A 21085-nucleotide genomic window follows, 5' to 3' on the forward strand; every position below is an offset into this window, starting at 1 on the left:
TGTAATAGTAAGTTTTAATAACACTGTTTACTTATATGCAAGTGATTTATTTTTCATATATCCAGCTTGATAAGATATATTACCCTGATAGAGGTTCCTCTCCTAAAGCTATAAATTGAAAACAACAACAACAACAACAACAACATACTATGTGTACACGAGATCCATTTTTCCGAGGAAATATTTCTCGACAGGAAATTGTTGGAAACTAATAACAACAATGGTACTAAATTGTGAAAATACAATAGTAAATTACTAGATTTCTTTATCTTAAAAATGAGTACTATTATTATTAGTAGTAAATCTACAGGCCAAGTGCCAACGTTGTCACAGTTTCTTATATTATTTTAGCTCCTTGTGACTGACGGGACATCCTTGTCCGCTGTCCACTGTCCAGGTCAGATGCAATGCAGCAAGACAAATAGAAACATAAATAAAACATTTCACATTAATTTCTTAAACAATAACGTTTGCTTTGACAGCCTATCAACCATAATGGGTAATGTCTTGCAGTAGTCCTAGTTGGCAACATAGTCGCAATCTCATGCCTGAAGTCCATGGCATGAGTCCGAAGGCTCAGTGTATATTTGAGCGAGGTTCTTCAGTGATCATCCACACACATCCCTTTCAGCGCACTTTATCTTCCCTTCCGCCTGCGAAACACTGCAGTCATCGCAAGGTCTCGTATTACCGTTCAAAACAAGTTACGGTGTTAACGAACATAATGATGGTCACATGCAAACATAAACTGTCTTGTCAAAGTTTTTATAAGGTGATTCGGGGGCGGTGTCCTTTTGCATGCATATTTTATCATCAAACTATTTTATTCACTTAAGGGATATATTTTCATTAACCATCCTGTCAAGTTTCAATTTTATATCCGCAGCATTTTGTGTATTTGGACGAATGCGTTTGACGTTTCAAAACAAATCAAAAGAACAGTAGGACTGTCCTTCAAAAGTTGTTTTGGGACGGTTTCTCTCATACATCCTACCCAGCCATACACACCCCACTCTTTTTTATTAGAATTATGATAAAAGTAATAATGATTATGACAATGATAATGATAAGAGGTAAGAAACCTCGAAATATGCAGGTGAGGTTCCAACATATGGATATTGGAAACGTTTTGTTCCACGTTGAACTTTGAGGAAAAAAAAAAGCCTTCCGTGATTTTGAGCGATTAACTACACAGAACGTCAGAGGCAATCCAATTTAACATGAAGTGTATCAGAGAGATCACTCCAAGAATAGTAATGATAATGATAATGGTAATAAGGAGTATGAAATAATAATAATAATAATAACAATAATGATTATGATAATAACAACAATAGTAATCATAAAACATGATAATACTAATAGTAATAATAGTAATGGAATTTATCAATAAAAGATGGTAATTATAATAACGATAATATTGATGATAATAATAATGATAATGGTAATTTATCTATATAGATAAATGTTATTTTCAATAATAATAAGAAAATAATAATGATAACGCGCAGGTCAATTTTGTGTTGCAGGCGGCAGTAATATTTTATTCATATTTGTTTTGGCTACCGGCCTACCACTAAGCGATTTTATTCATCAGAGGGTAGCCCCAACTCCTTTATAAGAGGGGTGGCCATCCAAGACATACATCCGCCCTTCATCTATCCCACTTCCATCCAACACTCCTTTTTATCTTGTTTCTAATTTACGTAAGTATTCTAACAAATGTGTAGGTCAAGGAACAATTTTGTCCACGATTTCAATCGACGACTAAATGAATGCGACGTATTTGTTTCCAATCAAACTACGCTCTAATGAGCGAGTCTCGATAGTGCGAGATATTTCTTGACTTGAGTGAAATGTGTGATAGTCTACAAATTTAGATTGATGAGTTTGAGTATTTTTTGCTTAAATTTGTCGGTTGTACTATTTTCACCATATTGACGCAGCACTAGTGTGCAAAAGCAGCAAATGGAGATGCAGTAGATTATCTGGGTGCATCTTGTAAGACATATAAGGAATTCGATGTAAAGTTGTCTCTCAAATAATTTTTTATCCCTATCAGTGATGGTCTAAATGTAATCTGTTTCTGGGAAGATAATGTGTAGGGAAATAGAAAATGTTCTTCTGGTACAGTAAGCGATGTAGTGTAAGCAAATCTTGTAAGATTTTTTTTCTACAGGAGGAATATATATCTTTAAGTAGCATGACATCGGATTGAAACAATTTAGTTTCGTGTCAGATATTCAGTATAATTCCCATCAAAATTAGAATTTTCAATAACTCAAGCGTACGAGTGCTGATATTTACTCATGCACAAAAATGTACGAGAGGATATTCACTTCTTTTATGTAGAATTTTTAGTGTATCACTCAAGATACATTTTCAAAACAGTGACGCAAACAATAAGGGTGCCTCTTATTAACAAATGGGGTAACGAAAGACAACAAATTGTTATTGTGTTAATTTATTAATTTCTTCGTTTGGTTCTGTTTATTTGGGGGAGTTAGATGATATGATACCTTTGGTTAAATACTTCAACGATTCAATATGAAAGTTTTGACTGAAAGAATGTCAATATATGGGAAATACAGGGCGTCCATAGCCCCCCACCCCCACCCCGGGGGATAAGCACCCCTGTAACAAAACTGTTGCCTAAGCGTATCAGTTCATCCGTGCATTCCCGATAGCAGAGTGCAAAGCAAGTTTGTATGCAAGCCAAGTGCACAGAGTAGACATTAGCATGCACTATGTGCGTGTGTATTTACCTAGTTGTATTTTACGGGAAGGGGAGCTATGCTCGTGGGGTCCCGTCTTCATATCTCATTTTATCTAAACTATTTTTAAATTCATGTATTGTTTTTGCACACACCACTTTCTCATCTAACTTGTTCCAACTGTTTAATACTCTGTGAAGAAAGCTGTTATTTTTCAAGTCTCTTCTATAGCTGTCTTTTTTTTTCCGTGTCCTCTTGTATTTCTGTCATCCCATTTTATCAGATTCTCTCTATCAGTAATTTCTATGCCTTTCATGATTCTGTAAATAGCTATCAAATCTCCTCTCTCTCTTCTTTGCTCTAGTGTCTGTAGTTCAAGTTTTTCTAGTCTCTCTTCATATGATAGTTTTGAGAGTGTTGGTGCCAGTTTTGTAATTGCTCTTTGTATTCTTTCAAGTTTTTTTTATACATTTTTTTTTGTACTTGGTGACCATATCGTTGCTGCATATTCCAATCTAGGTCTTATCAGGGTGATTAGGATTTTCTTCACCATTTCTTCATCCAGGTATGTAAATGCAACTTTGATTGTTCTTATTAAATTATAAGTTTCTCCAAAAATCTTATTTATATGTTTCTCAGGTGACATATTATTCATAACAATGACTCCCAGGTCCTTCTCATTTTCTACTTTTTTTATTCCTTCTTCTCCCAATTTATATGCTCCTGTTATTCTGTTTTTGCTTTTTCCAAATTCCATTATACTACACTTTTTTGTATTGAACTCCATCTCCCACTTCTTACTCCATTCCTGTAGTGATTCACAATCTTCTTCAGTTTTCACTCTTTTCAGTAGTTTTGCATCATCTGCAAAGAAGCTCATATAGCTTTCAATTCCTTCATCCATATCATTAATATATATAGCAAACATTATTGGGGCCAGAACTGTTCCCTGCGGAACACCGCTTATTACTTCATCCCATTTTGAGTGCCGGTTTCTTATCACTACTCTCATTTTTCTTTCTTGCAAAAAGTCTTCCATCCAATTTAGTAGTTTTCCCTGTATTCCTCCTTCAGTTTCTAATTTCTTAAGCAACTTCTTATGTGGTACTTTGTCAAAAGCTTTCTTTAGGTCTAGAAATGCACAGTCCGCCCATCCATCTCTTTCTTGTATTATATCTATTAGCCTTGAATAGAAACATATTAAATTGGTGACGCATGATCGTCCTTGTCTGAATCCAAATTGCCTTGGATTTAACACTTTGTTTTTTCTAAATATTTTACCCATCTACTTTTGATAATTCTTTCACAAATTTTTGCTATTGTACTTGTTAGAGAGACTGGTCTATAGTTTGTAGGTTCTTCTTTATTTCCTCCTTTATATATAGGTACTATATTTGCTTTTTTCCAATCTTCTGGAACTTTTCCTTCTTTCAAGGAACTGTTTAGTATGATATGTATTTTGTCTGCCAGTTCATTCCTGCATTCTTTCAGAATCCAGTTTGCTATTTCATCTGGTCCATGCGATTTTCTGACATCAAGATTACTCAAGTGTGTCAATATTTCATTCTTTGTTACTTCTATTTCTTCCATAGGGGGGACTTTCTCTTTCCATTCTTTCTCTTCAGGTTGTTGTTGTTGTTGTCGTTCCCTAGACTGTCTGTCCGAGCAGTCCCGTCTCCCAAAGGAAGGCCACAGCCGAAACTGGGTTTTCCCACAAATCCTTTATAGAGTGTATGTTGTGTTGTTTGCGTGCATGATTGTGTATAATGCAGTCTTCCATTATGTGTTGTATGGTATGGGGTGAAGTGTTACATCCTGGGCAGCTGTTCACAACACGGTCGTCCAGCCTCTTCTGGTAGCTTAGAAGTGCTGGGTGGTGACCGCATCGCAGTCTGGCCAAGTGGACTCTGTCCTTTCGTGGGAGAGAGGATTCAGAAGGGTGGATATCAGGGGGTCTGGCATGCAGCAGTGTGTTGTCTTTCAGTGTGTTAATGGAGCGGTGAGTGATATGATTATGAATATGTTTCCGGAGGCTGGTATTTGGTGGTTGTGGAGGAAGAGAAGAGAGTATCTGTGCGTAATAAAGGTCTTTGGGTGTAGTTTTAATGTTTCTTGGTGTGTGTGGGTGTTCTGCTATGTAGTGTAGCGGGTGTGATGTGTTTGTGGTGGCTGCAGCAAGTGTTTGTGTGCCTCTCATGTCGAGGTGGTCCTTGACTTTGAGAACTTTTGTTTCATGGTGTAAATGGTCTGTAGGTGTTGTATTTGTGCAGCCTGTAATTGTTTTTAGGGCTTTGTTTTGTATGATTTGAAGGGTGTTGTGGTGTGTCTCACTGAGATTAGGAGCCCATGCAGGACTCGCATAATTCATCACTGAGCGTACGATTTTGTTTGTATATTGTTATATTAGTCTCTTTGTTTTGTCCAAATGTTGTTCCAGTGATTGACTTAAGTGCGTTAAGTCTAGGTGTGCATTTGTTTTTTATGTTTGTGAGGTGTTGTTTGAAAGACATGGATGTATCGTATGTTACACCAAGAATTTTCGGTGTGTTTGTGTGTGGTATTAGAGTGTTGTTGATGTAGAGATGAGGTATGTATTTGTGTTCTTTTGTCCAGTTGGTGAGAAGTGTTGCTGTAGATTTGGTTGGAGCTATTTTGAGTCTGTTTGTGATGAACCATGTGTTGAGTGTGTCAAGGTAAGGCTGGATTATTTCTGCAGCTTTGTCTGTGTTACGATGTGTGCATGTGATTGTTATGTCATCTGCGTAGGAAGAGATTTGTATTTCTGAGGTGTCTGGTGTGGGTAAGTCATGCATGTATAGATTAAATAATGTGGGGGATAGAACTGAGCCCTGTGGTACTCCGTTCTTAATGTTTCTGATGTGCGATGATTGGCCATTATATGACACATGAGCATTCCTGCCTGCCAGATAATTGGCCAGCCATCTTTTGGTGTTATTGTGCATGTCTGTGTTATATATTTTATTTGTTAGGTTGTGGCGGGGGATAGCATCAAAAAGCTTTACTAATGTCAAATGTTATAAGAAGTGTTCTGTGGTGGGGCCTATCTGAATTGATGCCATCTAAAATTCTTTGTGTGAGGTTTGTCAGAAGAGTGTTTGTGGAGTGTAGTGGCCTAAAACCGTGTTGTGAGTCAGCAAGGGGAATATATGGTGTGACAAGTTTAAGTATTAGGCGTTCAATGACTTTAGAGGGGGTGCAGAGAAGTGTGATTGGGCGGTGCGATGTTGGGATTGTTGGGTCTTTGTTCGGTTTTGGAATGGTGATTATTTTACCATGCTTCCAGATGTCGGGTATAGTGTTGTGTGAATAGCTGTAGTTTGCTATGTTTGTGAGTGCGTGTATACCTTGTGGTCCAATGTGTTTTAGGTGGATGTTGCTTATGTTATCAGGGCCACAGGCAGATGAGTGCTTGAGATTATGCATTATGAGTTTTGTCTGACTGTCTATGAAGGGTGTATAGTCTGAGTCTGTGGGGAAGTCTTTCTTACGTCGAATGGTGCGTCGGTCGTCAGGGTGAGAAGTAAGATGGCTCGTCTGTGCAAAATGACGTATGAGTGCGTTTGCTTGTTGTCTGTTTGAGGGTAGATTATCTGTTGTTGTGATTATTGCTGCATGAGAGCGTGTAGTGTTAGTGTTGGATAGTGTGATGCTGTTGAGTGTTTTGTACAATTTGCTGGTGTTTGTTTTGTGATCAAGTGTATTGATAAAGTTTTGCCAATTTTGTGTTTTTTGTTGATGTATTTTATTGGCAATCACAGTGTTTAGTGTTTGTATTTGGTCTGCTATGTTTTGAGGGATAGGTGTGGGGGTATCGTGTTTAAGTGTGTCACGTTGTCTGATGAGGCCTTGGATTTCTGGTGTGAAGTTGGGGTTGTGTGATTTTCTGTTGCCTCTAGGGATGTATCTCTTGTCTGCGTTTTGTATGATTGTATTAAAAGTGTGCACAGCATTGTTTATGTTTGTGATTGGTGTACTGTTAAGTGTTTCAAAATGTTGTTCTGTCTCTTCAGTAAAAGCTTCCCAGTTAGCTCTCTTGTAATTGGTGTAAGTGTGTCTGTGGCCAGCTGGGGTGCATCTTGTTTTGGTGGTGATGATGATTGGAAGGTGGTCAGAGCCAAGGGCTCCGACCACTCTCCATGATGTTGTTGGGGTTAGGCAGGGGGAGCAAAAGGTGATATCAGGAGAGGAGGGAGTGTAGAGGGCTTGGTATGGGATATGTGTATGATTATGCGTGTTGTTCATGATAGTCAATGAGTCGAACTGAGTCTGTATATCAAGCCCTCTGTCTGTGTCAGGGTTGTCGACATACCAGGCAGACGACTTGGCGTTGAAGTCACCACCCATGATCAGGTTGGGGATTGAGGTTAGTTGGCTAAGTTGAGGTCTGAAGGTGTTTGGAACTGTGGGGGATGATTGGGGGGGAATGTACATGTTAACTATTGTCAGTGTTGAATTGTTGCCTGTGCGGATTCGAATGGATTGGGTTTCTGTTGTGTTATCTGTGGTAGGGAGGAGAATTTTGGTTGTGGCACTTGTGTCCACAAAACAGATGGAGTGGTGGATCAGGGTGATGAGTCCACCGCCATTGCCGTCAGTCCGGTCTTGTCTGATGGTGGTGTAATTATGAAATGATGGTGTTTTGTGTGAGTGTTTTAGTTTTGTTTCTTGTAAAATCGCAATGTGTATGTTGTGTTGTTTAAGAAAGTGTTCAAGTTCATGTTTTTTAGTGTTAATACCGTCAATGTTGTGTTGTAATATGTTGATGTTGTGTGTTTTGTATGTGTTGTATGTTGCCGTTTGGGGTTGAGGTTGGGGTGGTAGTGGGGAAGGTGTAGGATCTGGGTCAGAGGGGGGGAAAGGAGAGATCGGGGACAAAGGAAGGGGAGTACTAATCGGGGGTAAGGGCAAAGGGAAATTGGGAGTGGGTAAGGGTGTTGGCTGTGGTTGGGGAGGTGGGAGTGGGGTTACTGGAGTGCAGGTAGAACATGTCCAAGTGTTTGTGTATTGGTTTGTGTCAGCAAGTGTTGTACAAGTGAGGTGGGCCCAGTTTTTGCACATATTGCACTGAACTGAGCCCTTTGTCTGTCTGCTCGAAGTAATGGGTTTAGAGCATGTTGGGCATGTATATTTTGTGGTGGGCCCAGGATTGCTCTCTACATCTCCGGCTAAAAGTAGAAGAAGAGGGGTGATCGCCGGAAAATCACCCCTCAGTGCAGAAAAAACGTAACATTGTATGTTGGAAAAAAGGATTGTGGTACTCCCCCAGGTAGGCGTAGCTCCTCTTTGGGGATCGGTGCCATCTGCGTAGAGCTGATGGCCAGGGGTGGTTGCTGCTGATTGGCCCCCAACTCTTGGGGTTGGGGGGTGGTCCCACGACGTAGACGTTACAGCTCCAGGACCTTCTCTTCAGGTTGTATGTTCTCCCTTGTAAACACTGATTTAAAATGTTTGTTCATAATTTCCGCCATTTCCATTTCCTCAGTGTGTTCAACTCCCTCTTGTCTTAATTTCTCCAAGTCTTGTTTGTTTTTCAGTTTATTGTTTACAAATCTGTAGAATAGTTTTGGTTGATCTTTACACTTTTCTATGACATCTTTTTCATATTTTCTCTTTTCCTCTCTGCACGTTTGTACATATTCATTTCTATAACCGGTATATATTTTCCATTTTTCAGGTCTTCTGTCTTTTTTCCATCTGGTCCAGGCTTTGTCTCTTTTGTCTTTTAACTCCCTACAACTTTTGTTGTACCAGCATTTTACATATTCTTTTTCTTGTTTTTGTCTTGGGACATACTTTTCCACTCCTTTTTTGTAAATTTTTGTCAAAATATTCCATTTCTCTTCCACTGTTGTTTCTTCTTTGTATATTTCATCCCAGTTTTCTTGTTGAAAGAATTCTCTTATCTTATCAAAGTTTGTTTTTTCATACATCATTCTTCCTTTTCTATATTGCTCATTTCTTTTCATATATTTTTCTTCATTAAGTTCCAGTTCAATCAATATATGGTCACTTTTACTTATTGGTGTTTTATATTCAATCTTGTCCACTATTCTAGGTTCAGATGTAATTATTAAGTCTAGTCTCGATGGTTCTTCTTCATTTCTATACCTGTTGTTCTCCTGTATCCATTGTGTCATTGTATGGTCAGTAATCATCTCAAGTAGAGCATTTCCCCATGAGCCGTCTCCACCCTTTACTGTCATTTCTTCCCAGCAGATTTCTTTGCAATTAAAGTCGCCCATTATAACTATTCTTCCTCCATCTTCCATTATTTTATTTAATGTTATCTTTGTGTCCTCTAACATACTTTTATGTTCACTCTCCTCCCATGAGGCTGTTTTCGGAGGCACATAATTTATCACAAATTTTCTGCTCTTCTTATCTCTGTCTTCCACTTCTACCATAATCATCTCTACTGTATTCTTTCCATATGTGACACACTTCACGTTTATATCCTTCTTAATCAGGAACATAACTCCACCCCCTTGCTTTTTCTCTCTGTTTTTAATCCAATAATTATATGCATCATGTCCTACACTGTTGGGTGGTAGTGGGCCTTTTAATTTTGTTTCTTCACTTCCCATTATGTCCGGTTCTTTTTCTTTCAAATAATCATTCAGCTCATTCAATCCTGTTATTAATCCATCTATATTTGTGTAAGACACTCTTAGTTTTCTGTCACTTCCATTGTGTTCTCTGTTTCCCTTTTGTTTTTCTCTTGAATGTCGAACTGCCTTAGTTTCATATTCACTACTCTCCAATAGAATCTCTCTTTCTCTGACTCCGTTCTGCTCTCGTTTTTTTTCTTAGCTTCAAGTCTTTTCTGCTTTTCTTCTTCTCTTTCCTCTTTATTCATTTCCCTTTTTATCCATACCTTTTTATATTGTTCACTTGTTGCTAGTTTCCCTGTTTTGGATAAGATATTCTCTGCCGTCGTTTGTGACCTGAATTTAATCTTAATTGGTCTGGTCTTATCTGTACTATACTTTCCGAGCCTGAATTTTTCCTCAATTTCCTTCATAATTTCTGGTTCATCTTCCTGAACTAATTTTAGTAAACTGCTTACTTTTTCATTTTCCTCATTGGTTCTTGAGGTTCTATCTGGGTTATGTTTCTCTTCCATTCCTAATATAATTATACATTTCTTTTTGTCAGCTAAGTCTCTTACTATATTCTCCTTCTGTCTCATCACTTTAACTGAGTATTCAGTTTGTTCTCTCATTTGCTGTTTAATTATATCAGTAAATGCAACTTTACTGTTTTCTTTTATCGACTTCCATCCCTCTCTGTTTTCTTTACTATTCTTCTTCAATTCCTCATTCTCCACCTTTACTTCTTTTAACTGTCTTTTCAGGTTTTCTATTTCATCAGTTAAGTTTTTGTTCGCCTTCTCTAGTTCTTCCAATTTTTCAACTCTTTGTAGAATGTTGTTAACATGACCGAACCTACGCTCCAAGTCCTCGATCATCTTATCGACCTTCTCTTCTAGTCTTGTCAGTCGGGGGGGGGGGGGTTGTGTCCCCCCACCCTCTTTAAATCCCTGGAAAATATTCTCATCACTTTCTACTGTATTGCTCTTATCTATACTTCTAATCTTTACATTTTTATTAGACATTTCATCGTCGCTCAGCTGATCGGGGGGTCGTTTGTTTACATTTCGCCTGTCTGCCTGGGCCAAGTCTACTCCTTCCCCATTTCCTTCCATTTCCCTCAGTAATCCCTCCCCTTCTCCTCTTTCCCTACTTTCCTACTACCCCACGAGCAATTTTCCCCACCCTGTAAATACAATAGGCACTTCTCTTTTCGTTGGGATCAACAAAACTTCAATTTTCTTCAGAACGTCTTCTAAGCCGTCCGTTCGTTGAAGTGTGTGTGTGTGCGTGTGTGTGTGTGTTTACCTAGTTGTATTTACCTAGTTGTATTTATTTAGTTGTATTTTACGGGAAGTGGAACTATGCCCATGGTGTCCTGTCTTCATATCTCGTTTTATCTAGGCTGTTTTTAAATTCGTGTATCGTTTTTGCACACACTACATTCTCATCTAATTTGTTCCAAACGTCTATACCCTGTGAGGAAAGCTGTTCTTTTTCAGGTCTCTTCTATAACTGTATTTCTTTATTTTCTTTCCGTGTCCTCTTGTATCTCTACTATTCCATTATATTAGATCCTCTCTATCAATAGTTTCTATGCCTTTCATGATTCTATAGTTATCAAGTCTCCTCTCTCTCTTCTTTGCTCTAATGTCTGTAGCTCAAGTTTTGCTAGTCTCTCTTCATATGATAGTTCTGAGAGTGTTGGTACCAATTTCGTAATTGCTCTTTGTATTCTTTCAAGTTTTGTTATACATTTTGTTGTACTTGGTGACTACGTCGTCGCTGCAAATTGGTCTTATCAAAGTGACTAGTATTTTCTACATCATTTCTTCGTCCAGGTAAGTAAATGCCACTTTGGTTGTTCTTATTAAATTATAAGTTTCTCAGGAGACATATTATTCATAATAATGATTCCCAGGTCCTTCTCATTTTCTACCTTTTTAATTTCTTCCTCTCCCAATTTATATGATCCCACTATTCTTTTTTTTTTTTGCTTTTTCCAAATTCCATTATACTACACTTTTTAATATTGAATTCAACCTCCCACTTTCTACTCCATTTTGAGATCACTCTGTAGCGACTCACTATCTTCTGCAGTGTTCACTTTTTTCAACAATTTTACATCGTCCGCAAATAAGCTCATATGCTCATATAACTTTCAATTCCTTTATCCATATCATTAATATATATATATATATATATGTATATATATGTATGTATATATATGTATATATATATAGATATGTGTGTGTGTGTGTATATGTATATATATATATATATATATAACATTATTGGGTCCAGAACTGTTCCTTGTGGAACTTCACTAATCACTTCATCCCAATCAGTCTTGGTCTCTTATCACCACTCATTTTTCTTTCATGCAAGAAGTCTTCCATCCACTTCAGCAGTTTGCCCTGTATTCCTCCTGCAGTTTCTAATTTCTTTAGCAATTTCTTATGTGGCACCTTATCAAAAGCTTTTTTTTCAGGTCTAGAAATACACAATCAACCCATCCATCTCTTTCTTGTATTAAATCTATTAGCCTTGAATAGAAACTCATTAAGTTTGTGACGCATGATCGTTCTTGTCTTAATCCAAATTGCTTTGGATTTAGTACGCTTTTTTCCAAATGCCTTACTCATCTATTTTTGATCATTCTTTCACAAATTTTAGCTATCGTACTTGTAAGAGAGACCGGTCTATAGTTAGTAGGGTCTTCCTTGTTTCCCCCTTTATATATAGGTACTATATTTGCTTTTTTCCAATCTTCTGGAACTTTTCCTTCTTTCAATGAACTGCTTATTAGACTATGTATTTTGTCTGTTAGTTCATTCCTGCATTCTCTCAAAATCCAGTTTGTCATTTCACCTGGTCCATGCAATTTTCTGACATCAAGATTACTCAAGTGATTCATTATTTCATTCCTTGTTACTTCTATCTCTTTCAGTTTGTCGTTTACAAATATGCAAAATAGTTTTGGTTGATCTTCACATTTTTCTGTGACATATTTTTCGTATTTTCTCTTTTCTTCTCTGCACACTTGTACATATTCATTTCTATAACTAGTATCTATTTTCCATTTTCAGGTCTTTTGTCTTTTTTCCATTTTATCCAAGCTTTATCCCTTTTGTCTTTTAACTCCCTACATATTTTGTTGTACCAGCACTTTACATATTCTTTTTCTTTTTTTTGTCTTGGAACATACTTTTCCACTCCTTTATAAATTTTTGTCAAAATATTCTATTTCTTTTCTACTGTTGTTTCCTCCCTGTGTATCCTTTCCCAGTCTGCTTTATGAAAGAATTCTCTTATTTTGTCAAAACTTGTTTTTCCATACATCAATATCCCCTTTCTATATTGTTCGTTTTTCAATGCATTATTCCTCATTTAGTTCTAGTTCAACCAATATGTGGTCACTTTTACTTATTGGCGTCTTATATTCAATCTTGTCCACTATTTCAGGTTCTGATGTGATTATTAGGTCCAGTCTCGATGGTTCTTCCTCATTTCTATACCTAGTATTCTCTTGTATCCATTGCATCATTGTATGTTCTATAATCATATCAAGTAGTACATTTCCCCATGAGTCGTCTCCACCCTTCACTGTCATCACTTCCCAGCAGATTTCTTTACCATTAAAGTCACCCATTATAACTATTCTTCCTCTATCTTCCATTATCTTATTTATTGTTATCCATGTGTCTTCTAACATACTTTTGTGTTCTATCTCTTCCCACGAAACCGTTTTAGGAGGAACATAATTTACTACAAACTTCCTGCTCTTCCCATCCCTGTCCTCCACTTTCATCATAATCATCTCTATTCTTTCCATATGTGACATTCCTCACATTTATATCCTTCTTAGTCAGGAATATAACTCCACCCCCTTGTTTTACCTCTCTGTTTCTAATCCAATAATTATATGCACCATGTCTTACACTGTTGGGTGGTAGTGGACCTTTCAATTTTGTCTCTACAATTCCCATTATGTCCGTTCTTTTTCCTTCAGGTAATCATTCAGTTCGTTCAAGCCTGTTATTAAGCCATCTATATTTGTGTAAGACACTTTTAATTTTCTGCTACTTCCATCGTGTTTTCTGTTTCCTTTCCGTTTTTCTCTGCTATGAACCATTTCCTCACTTTCACATCCACTACTCTCCAATAGAATCTTTGTCTGACTGTTCTTTTCTCGTTTTTTCCTTAGCTTCTAATCTTTTTGTTTTCCCCTCTCTTTCCTCTTTATTCATTTATCTTTTTATCCATACTTTTTTATATTAATCACTGTCTGCTAGTTTCCCTGTTTTTGCTAAGATATTCTCTGCTGTTGTTTGTGACCTGAATTTGATCTTAATTGGTCTGGTCTTATCTGTATTGTATTTCCCTATTCTATATATTTCTTCAATTTATTTCCTTGTTTCTTGTCCATCCTCTTGAACTACTTCTAATATCTTGTTTACCTTTCCTTCTCCTCTTTTACTCTTGTGGTTCTATTTGGATTATGCTTCTCTTCCATCCCTAATATAATCATACTTTTCTTTTTGTCCGCTAAGTCTCTTACTATATTCTCCTTCTCTCTCATCACTTTAATAACCGTGCCCTTAGTTTGTTCTTTCATCTGTTGTATCACTATATCTCTAAATACAATGTCGTTCGTTTGGACTTTTTTCTAGCCCTGTGCTTCTTTTGCTATGGACTCTTTATTCTTCTTCTTTAAATCCTCATTCTCATCTTTTATTTCTTTTAACTGTCTTTTTGATTCTTCTATTTCTTTAGTTAGGTTTTGGTTCTCCTTCTTTAGTTCTTCCAGTTTATAAACTTTTTGGGTAACTAGTGTTAATTGGTTAAACCTAACCTCCCATGCTTTATTAATTTTTTTTTTTTTTTTTTTTTAGTTTCTCCTCTAGATTTACTAGTTGGGGTAGGTTGTCACCTCCTCCCTCATTAAATCCATAAAAGCAGTTATCTTCTCTTTCCATTGAGCTGCTATTACCTATATTTCTGCTCTTGACACCTCTGGTTCTTTGTTGTTCCCCATCTGTGTATTCTGCCCCCCACCCCCGTTTGTTTACGCTTCTCCTAAGATCCGGGGCCCGTTCGTCCCCTTCCTCATTTCCTTCCATTTTCCTCAGTAATCCCTCCCCTTCTCCTTTTTCATCACCTTCCCACTACACCATGAGCTTTCCCTATTAATACAACACAGGTACTTCCTTGTTGTGATCCTTGTAATTTTGAAGATTTCACCGGAGTCCAGACTTCGCTGCCTTCCCGACCGACGTGTGTGTGTGTGTGTGTGTATTTTACATAGTTGTATTTTACGGGAAGGGGAGCTATGCTCGTGTGTCCCGTGGTGTGTGTGTGTGTGTGTGTGTGTGTGTGCGTGTGTGTGTGTGAGAGAGAGAGGAGATGGCAGATGCATTGTTCAAATGCTTCAAAAATGCACGGGGAGTTTTATTTTCCGACAACTTTACTTTATCGTCTGCACCTGTATGTCCCTGTGGAGTACTGTCATTTTCTCTATATTCTATTATAGTTTTAATTGCCAAACATATTGCAACACAGTGCAGAACGCAGCGAGTATGGCTCTAGCCAATAGTAGAGGAAGAACACAAGGTTGTTTATAATTTCAAGATGTGGCTGTATGACCTTGAAGCGTTGCGCAGCATCCATGACAACAAAACGCCTAGGCGCCTTCATTACTCGGCATCTATTGTAATTAATTTGTTTCTAACTTTCGTATGGAACATTATTTAAGTTTTACTTTTATTCATTTCCAATCCGATTTTAGACTTTCCTAGTTCAGATCACTCAGGAAAGCTTGCAATTGCTCTACTCTTTCTGAAGTAAGAATTATACCACCAACAAATCTTTGGTGATAAAATATTCACAGTTAATCTTCAAACCTTTCCATTCCCAACTCAACCTTTTTAAAAAGTCTTCCTGGCAAGTTGTACGTACTGTGGGTGAAATTACATTGCCATGCCGTACATTTTTCTCGATCTTACTGTTTTCTGTATCTTTATGTAGTCAAATTACCGTGGCACTTTTTGAATAAATGTTTTCTAGAACCTTTGCGATGTGTTTGCTTGTCAATTTGTGAGGATCTAGAGAGTAAGGTTTGAGCATTGCTTCCGCGTTCTCAGACTCGTTGCTCTAGTCTTTGTCGTCGAAATCTTCAGTCCCAGCCTTCCACATTCCTGGGAGAAGCGATCTAGAGCCCTCTGAGCCCTGCAAAGGAGGCAGACACCCCGAGATCAAGGAGAACCAGGTTCTCTATGAGCACGTCGAAGATTGTAGGACTGAGAACAGCCCCCTTCTGCGTCCTATTTTCCAACCTGTGGTATGCGGATAGGTGTCTCTGGAAGCGCACCCGCTATTCTATCCGTGAGGTAGTTTGCAACCCAGGTCATGGTCACCTTAGCAGACAAGGATGCAAGAATGACAGTAGCACTTGCTAACTCGAATGTTTTTTCCAGATCCAGAAATACCACAGTTGCAAACTGACTAACGACTAATCCAAGGAGGGTTGCCACACAGTCAGTTACTGCCACTCCCTTTATGAAGTAGGGTGGGGGGAAGGAGGAGCGGCGTGGGAGGGTGATTAAGAGAGGAGTGGGATGGGGGAGAAGGAGGCCTGGGTTGGGAGGGGGTGGGGAAGGGAAGGGGTAGTAGGGTGGTAGGGGGAGGAGGAGGAGTGGGTTGGGAGAGGGGTCTAGGGGGAGGAGGGGGGTGGGAGGGTTTAGGAGTAGGGTAGGAATGGGAAGAAGGAGGGGGAGTAAGAGGAGGGCCGATTCCCTGATTATGTTCGCTAAATTCAAATTCATGCCCTCAATGGCGTCCTCGTTGTTGTTATTATTATTATTATTATTATTATTATTATTATTATTATTATTATTATTATTATTATTATTATTATTATTATTATTATTATTATTATTATTATTATTATTATTGTTATTATTATTATTAGTATTACTATTATTATTACTATTATTATTATTATTATTATTATCATTATTATTATTATTATTATTATTATTATTATTATTATTATTATTATTATTATTATTATTATTATAATTATTCTTTTATTTTATTTATTATTATTATTATTATTATTTTTTTTTGAGATTCAATCTAGAATTTCTAGCTGAAATTCTTTCTTGTCCTTAACCTTCATATATCTTATCGTTTTCTTCAAAACTAGTTTATTTCTTTCAGACCTAAGAATGAGTTTGGCTGTACAACCTAAGTTCAGACTCAGGTTCAGTTTGAGGTGTTTGGGCCTTTTTATTGTCACACTTCTTGCCATTCTATGGTCAATACCTATATTTATTTAATTTGTAACCCAAATATTGCTACCACTGTTGCTCTTATTTCCTACTATAATGCTTTTGTTTTTTCATTTAGACTTTTCCAAGTGCATTTACGACTTTGTACGAACTACGTGGTACGACTGACCACGTGGCATCAGAAAGAACGCGCTTCGACCCAAACACACACCTGCCTGTAACAGTGTGACCCAACGTGACCCAATCCGATGTACATATGAGTAATTACGTACCACGGGTGATTCCCCACGTGGTACACACACACACACACACACACACACACACACACACACACACACACACACACACACACACACACACACACACACACACACACACACACACACATCGGTCGAAGTGACAACGAAGTTTGGAACTCAAGGAAAATTTCAAGTTTTATCGATCTCAACAATGAGGGAGTACCTTTGTTGTAATAGTAGGGAAGGGGAAAGCTCGTGGTGTAGTGGAAAGGTGAAGAAAAAAGAGAGAGGGATTACTGGGGAAAATGGAAGGAAATGAGGAAGGGGACGAACGGGCCCCGGATGTTACAGGGGGTGTAAACAAAAGGGGTGCAGAACACTCAGACGAGGGAGAACAAGGAAGCAGAGGTGTCAAAAGCAGAAATATAGATAATAGGAGCTCAATGGAAAGAGAAGATAACTGCTTTATGGGTGTAATGAGGAAGGAGGTGACAACCTCCCCCGACTAGAAACTACAGAGGAGAAACTGAAAAAAAAAAAAAACGAAGAATGGAAGGGTAGGTTTAACCAATTAACACTAGTTACCCAAAGAGTTGATAAACTGAAAGAATTAAAAAAGGAGAATCAAAACCTAACTAAAGAAATAGAAGAATTAAAAAGACAGTTAAAAGAAATAAAAGATGAGAATGAGGAATTAAAGAGGAATAATAAAGAAAATAAAGAGTCCTTAGCAAAAGAAGCACAGGGTTGGAGAAAAGTCCAAACGAACAACACAATTGTATTTAGAGATATAGTGATACAACAGATGAAAGAACTAAGGACACAGTTATTAAAGTGACGAGAGAGAAGGAGAATATAGTGAGAGACTTAGCGGACAAAAAAAAAAAAAAATGTATGATTATATTAGGGATGGAAGAGATGCATAATCCAAATAGGACCACAAGAGTAAAAGAGGAGAAGGAAAAGGTAAACAAGATATTAGAAGTAGTTCAAGAGGATGGACAAGAAACAGGGAAAGAAATTGAAGAAAAATATAGAATAGGGAAATGCAATACAGATATGATCAGACCAATTAAGTTCAAATTCAGGTCACAAACAATAGCAGAGAATATCTTAGCAAAAACAGGGAAACTAGAAGACAGTGATCAATATAAAGAGGTAATGGATAAAAAGGTAAATGAATAAAGAGGAAAGAGGAGAAAACAAAAAGACTAGAATCTAAGGAAAAAACGAGAAAAGAAGAGAGTCAGAAAAAGAGAAATTCTATTGGAGAGTAGTGGATGTGAAAGTGAGGAAATGGTTCATAGCAGAGAAAAACGGAAAAGAAACAGAAAACACGATGGAAGTAGCAGAAAATTAAAAGTATCTTACACAAACATAGATGGCTTTAATAACAGGCTTGAACGGACTGAATGGTTACCTGAAGGAAAAAGAACCGAACGTAATGGAAAATGTAGAGGCAAAATTGAAAGGTCCACTACCACCCAACAGTGTAGGACATGGTGCATATAATTATTGGATTAGAAACAGATAGGTTAAACAAGGGGGTGGAGTTATGTTCCTGACTAAGAAGGATATAAATGTGAGGAATGTCACATATGGAAAGAATAGAGATGATTATGATGGAAGTGGAGGACAGGGATGGGAAGAGCAGGAAGTTTGTAGTAAGCTATGTTCCTCCTAAAACGGCTTCGTGGGAAGAGAGAGAACACAAAAATATGTTAGAAGACACAAAGATAACACTAAATAAGATAATGGAAGATAGAAGAATAGTTATAATGGGTGACTTTAATGGTAAAGAAATCTGCTGGGAAGAGATGACAGTGAAGGGTGGAGACGACTCATGGGGAAATGTACTACTTGATATGATTATAGAACATACAATGACGCAATGGATACAAGAGAATACTAGGTATAGAAATGAGGAAGAACCATAGAGACTGGACCTAATAATCACATCAGAACCTGAAATAGTGGACAAGATTGAATATAAGACGCCAATAAGTAAAAGTGACCACATATTGGTTGAACTAGAACTAAATGTGGAAAAATACATGGAAAAAATCGAACAATATAGAAAGGGGAGATTAATGTATGGAAAAACAAGTTTTGACAAAATAAGAGAATTCTTTCATAAAGCAGACTGGGAAAGGATACACAAGGAGGAAACATCAGAAGAAAAGAAATGGAATGTTTTGACAAAAATTTATGAAGGAGTGGAAAAATATGTTCCAAGACAAAAAAAGAAAAGAAAAAGGATATGTAAAGTGTTAGTACAACAAAAGATGTAGGGAGTTAAAAGACAAAAGGGATAAAGTTTAGATAAAATGGAAAAAAAAAGACAAAAGACCTGAAAATTGAAAAATATATACTAGTTATAGAAATGAATATGTACAAGTGTGCAGAGCAGAAAAGAGAAAATAAGACAAAGATGTCATAGAAAAATGTAGAGATCAACCAAAACTATTTTACAGATTTGTAAACAAACTGAAAAACAAACAAGAATTAGAGAAACTACGACAAGAAGGAGTTGAATACACAGAGGAAATAGAAATGGCATAAATAATGAACAAGCATTTTAAATCGGTGTTTACGAGGGAGAACATACAACTTAGAGATATCGAGTGGGGGGAGAAAGTCCCCCCTTTGAAAGAAATAGAAGTAACAAGGAATGAAATAATGAATCACTTAAGTAACCTTGATGTCACAAAATCGCATGGACCAGATGAAATGGAAAAATGAATTTTGAGAGAATGCAGAAATGAACTAACAGACAAAATACATAGCCTAATAAGCAGTTCATTGAAAAAAGGAGAAGTTCCAGAAGATTGGAAAAGAGCAAATATAGTATCAATATGTAAAAGGGAAACAAGGAAGACCCTACTAACTATAGACCGGTCACTCTTACAAGCACGATAGCTAAAATTTGTGAAAGAATGATAAAAAATAGATGGGTAAGGCATTTGGAAAAAACAACGTACTAAATCCAAGGCAATTTGGATTTAGACAAGGACGATCATGCGTCTTAAACTTAATGTGTTTCTATTGAAGGCTAATAGATGTAATACTAGAAAGAGATGGATGGGCTGATCGTGCATTTCTAGACCTGAAAAAAGCTTTTGATAAGGTACCACATAAGAAATTGCTTAAGAAATTAGAAACTGCAGGAGGAATACAGGGCAAACTGCTGAAGTGGATGGAAGACTTCTTGCATGAAAGAAAAATGAGAGTGGTGATAAGAGACTAACACTCTAATTGGGATGAAGTGATTGGTGGAGTTCCACAAGGAACAGTTCTGGCCCCAATAACGTTTGCTATATATATTAATGATATAGATAAAGGAATTGAAAGTTTTATGAACTTCTTTGCGGACTATGCAAAATTGTTGAAAAAAAAATGAACACTGTAGAAGATGGTGAGTCGCTACAGAGGGATCTCAATAAAGTATGGGAATGGAGTAGGAAGTGGGAGATGGAATTCAATATTAAGAATTGTAGCATAATGGAATTTGGAAAAAGCAAAATAAGAATAGTGGGGTCATATAAATTGGGAGAGGAAGAAATAAAAAAGTAGAAAATGAGAAGGACCTGGGAGTCATTATTGTGAATAATATGTTCCATGAGAAACATATCAACAAAATTTTTTGAGGAACTTATAATTTGATATGAACAATCAAAGTGTCATTTCCATACCTGGACGAAGAAATAATGAAGAAAATACTGGTCACTTTGATAAGACCAGTATTAGAGTATACAGCGTCGACGTGGTCACCAAGTAAAAAAAAAAAAAAAAAAAAAAAAAGTATAACAAAACTTGAAAGAATACAAAGAGCAATTACGAAATTGGCACCAACACTCTCAGAACTATCGTATGAGGAGAGACTAGCAAAACTTGAGCTAGAGCTATTAGAGCAAAGAAGAGAGAGAGGAGACTTGATAACTATCTATAGAATCATGAAAGGCATAGAAACTATTGATAGAGAGGATCTAATAAAATGGGATAGTAGATATACAAGAGGACACGGAAAAAAAAAAAAGCAGTTATAGAAGAGACCTAAAAAAGAACAGCTTTCCCCACAGGGTAATAGACGTTTGGAACAAGTTAGATGAGAAAGTGGTGTGTGCAAAAACGGTACACGAATTTAAAAACAGTCTAGATAAAACGAGATATGAAGACGGGACACCACGAGCATAGCTCCCCTACCCGTAAAATACAACTACACACACACA

General features: G+C 37.2%; 1 protein-coding gene across 1 annotated transcript in view; it reads left to right on the top strand.

Annotated features, from left to right (window-relative positions):
- Positions 1 to 553: 553 nt before the first annotated feature.
- LOC143029660 (cytochrome P450 2L1-like) overlaps positions 554 to 21085 on the top strand; it is a 64255-nt gene continuing 43723 nt past the window's right edge. The window contains exon 1 of the mRNA XM_076192465.1: positions 554 to 679. Within this exon, the coding sequence (XP_076048580.1) occupies positions 563 to 679 (117 nt within the window). The 5' untranslated portion in view covers positions 554 to 562. The remainder of the gene's footprint in view (positions 680 to 21085) is intronic.

Source organism: Oratosquilla oratoria, chromosome 11, assembly GCF_046742065.1.
Source record: "Oratosquilla oratoria isolate Oo_2021 chromosome 11, ASM4674206v1, whole genome shotgun sequence".
Lineage (NCBI taxonomy): Eukaryota > Metazoa > Arthropoda > Malacostraca > Stomatopoda > Squillidae > Oratosquilla > Oratosquilla oratoria.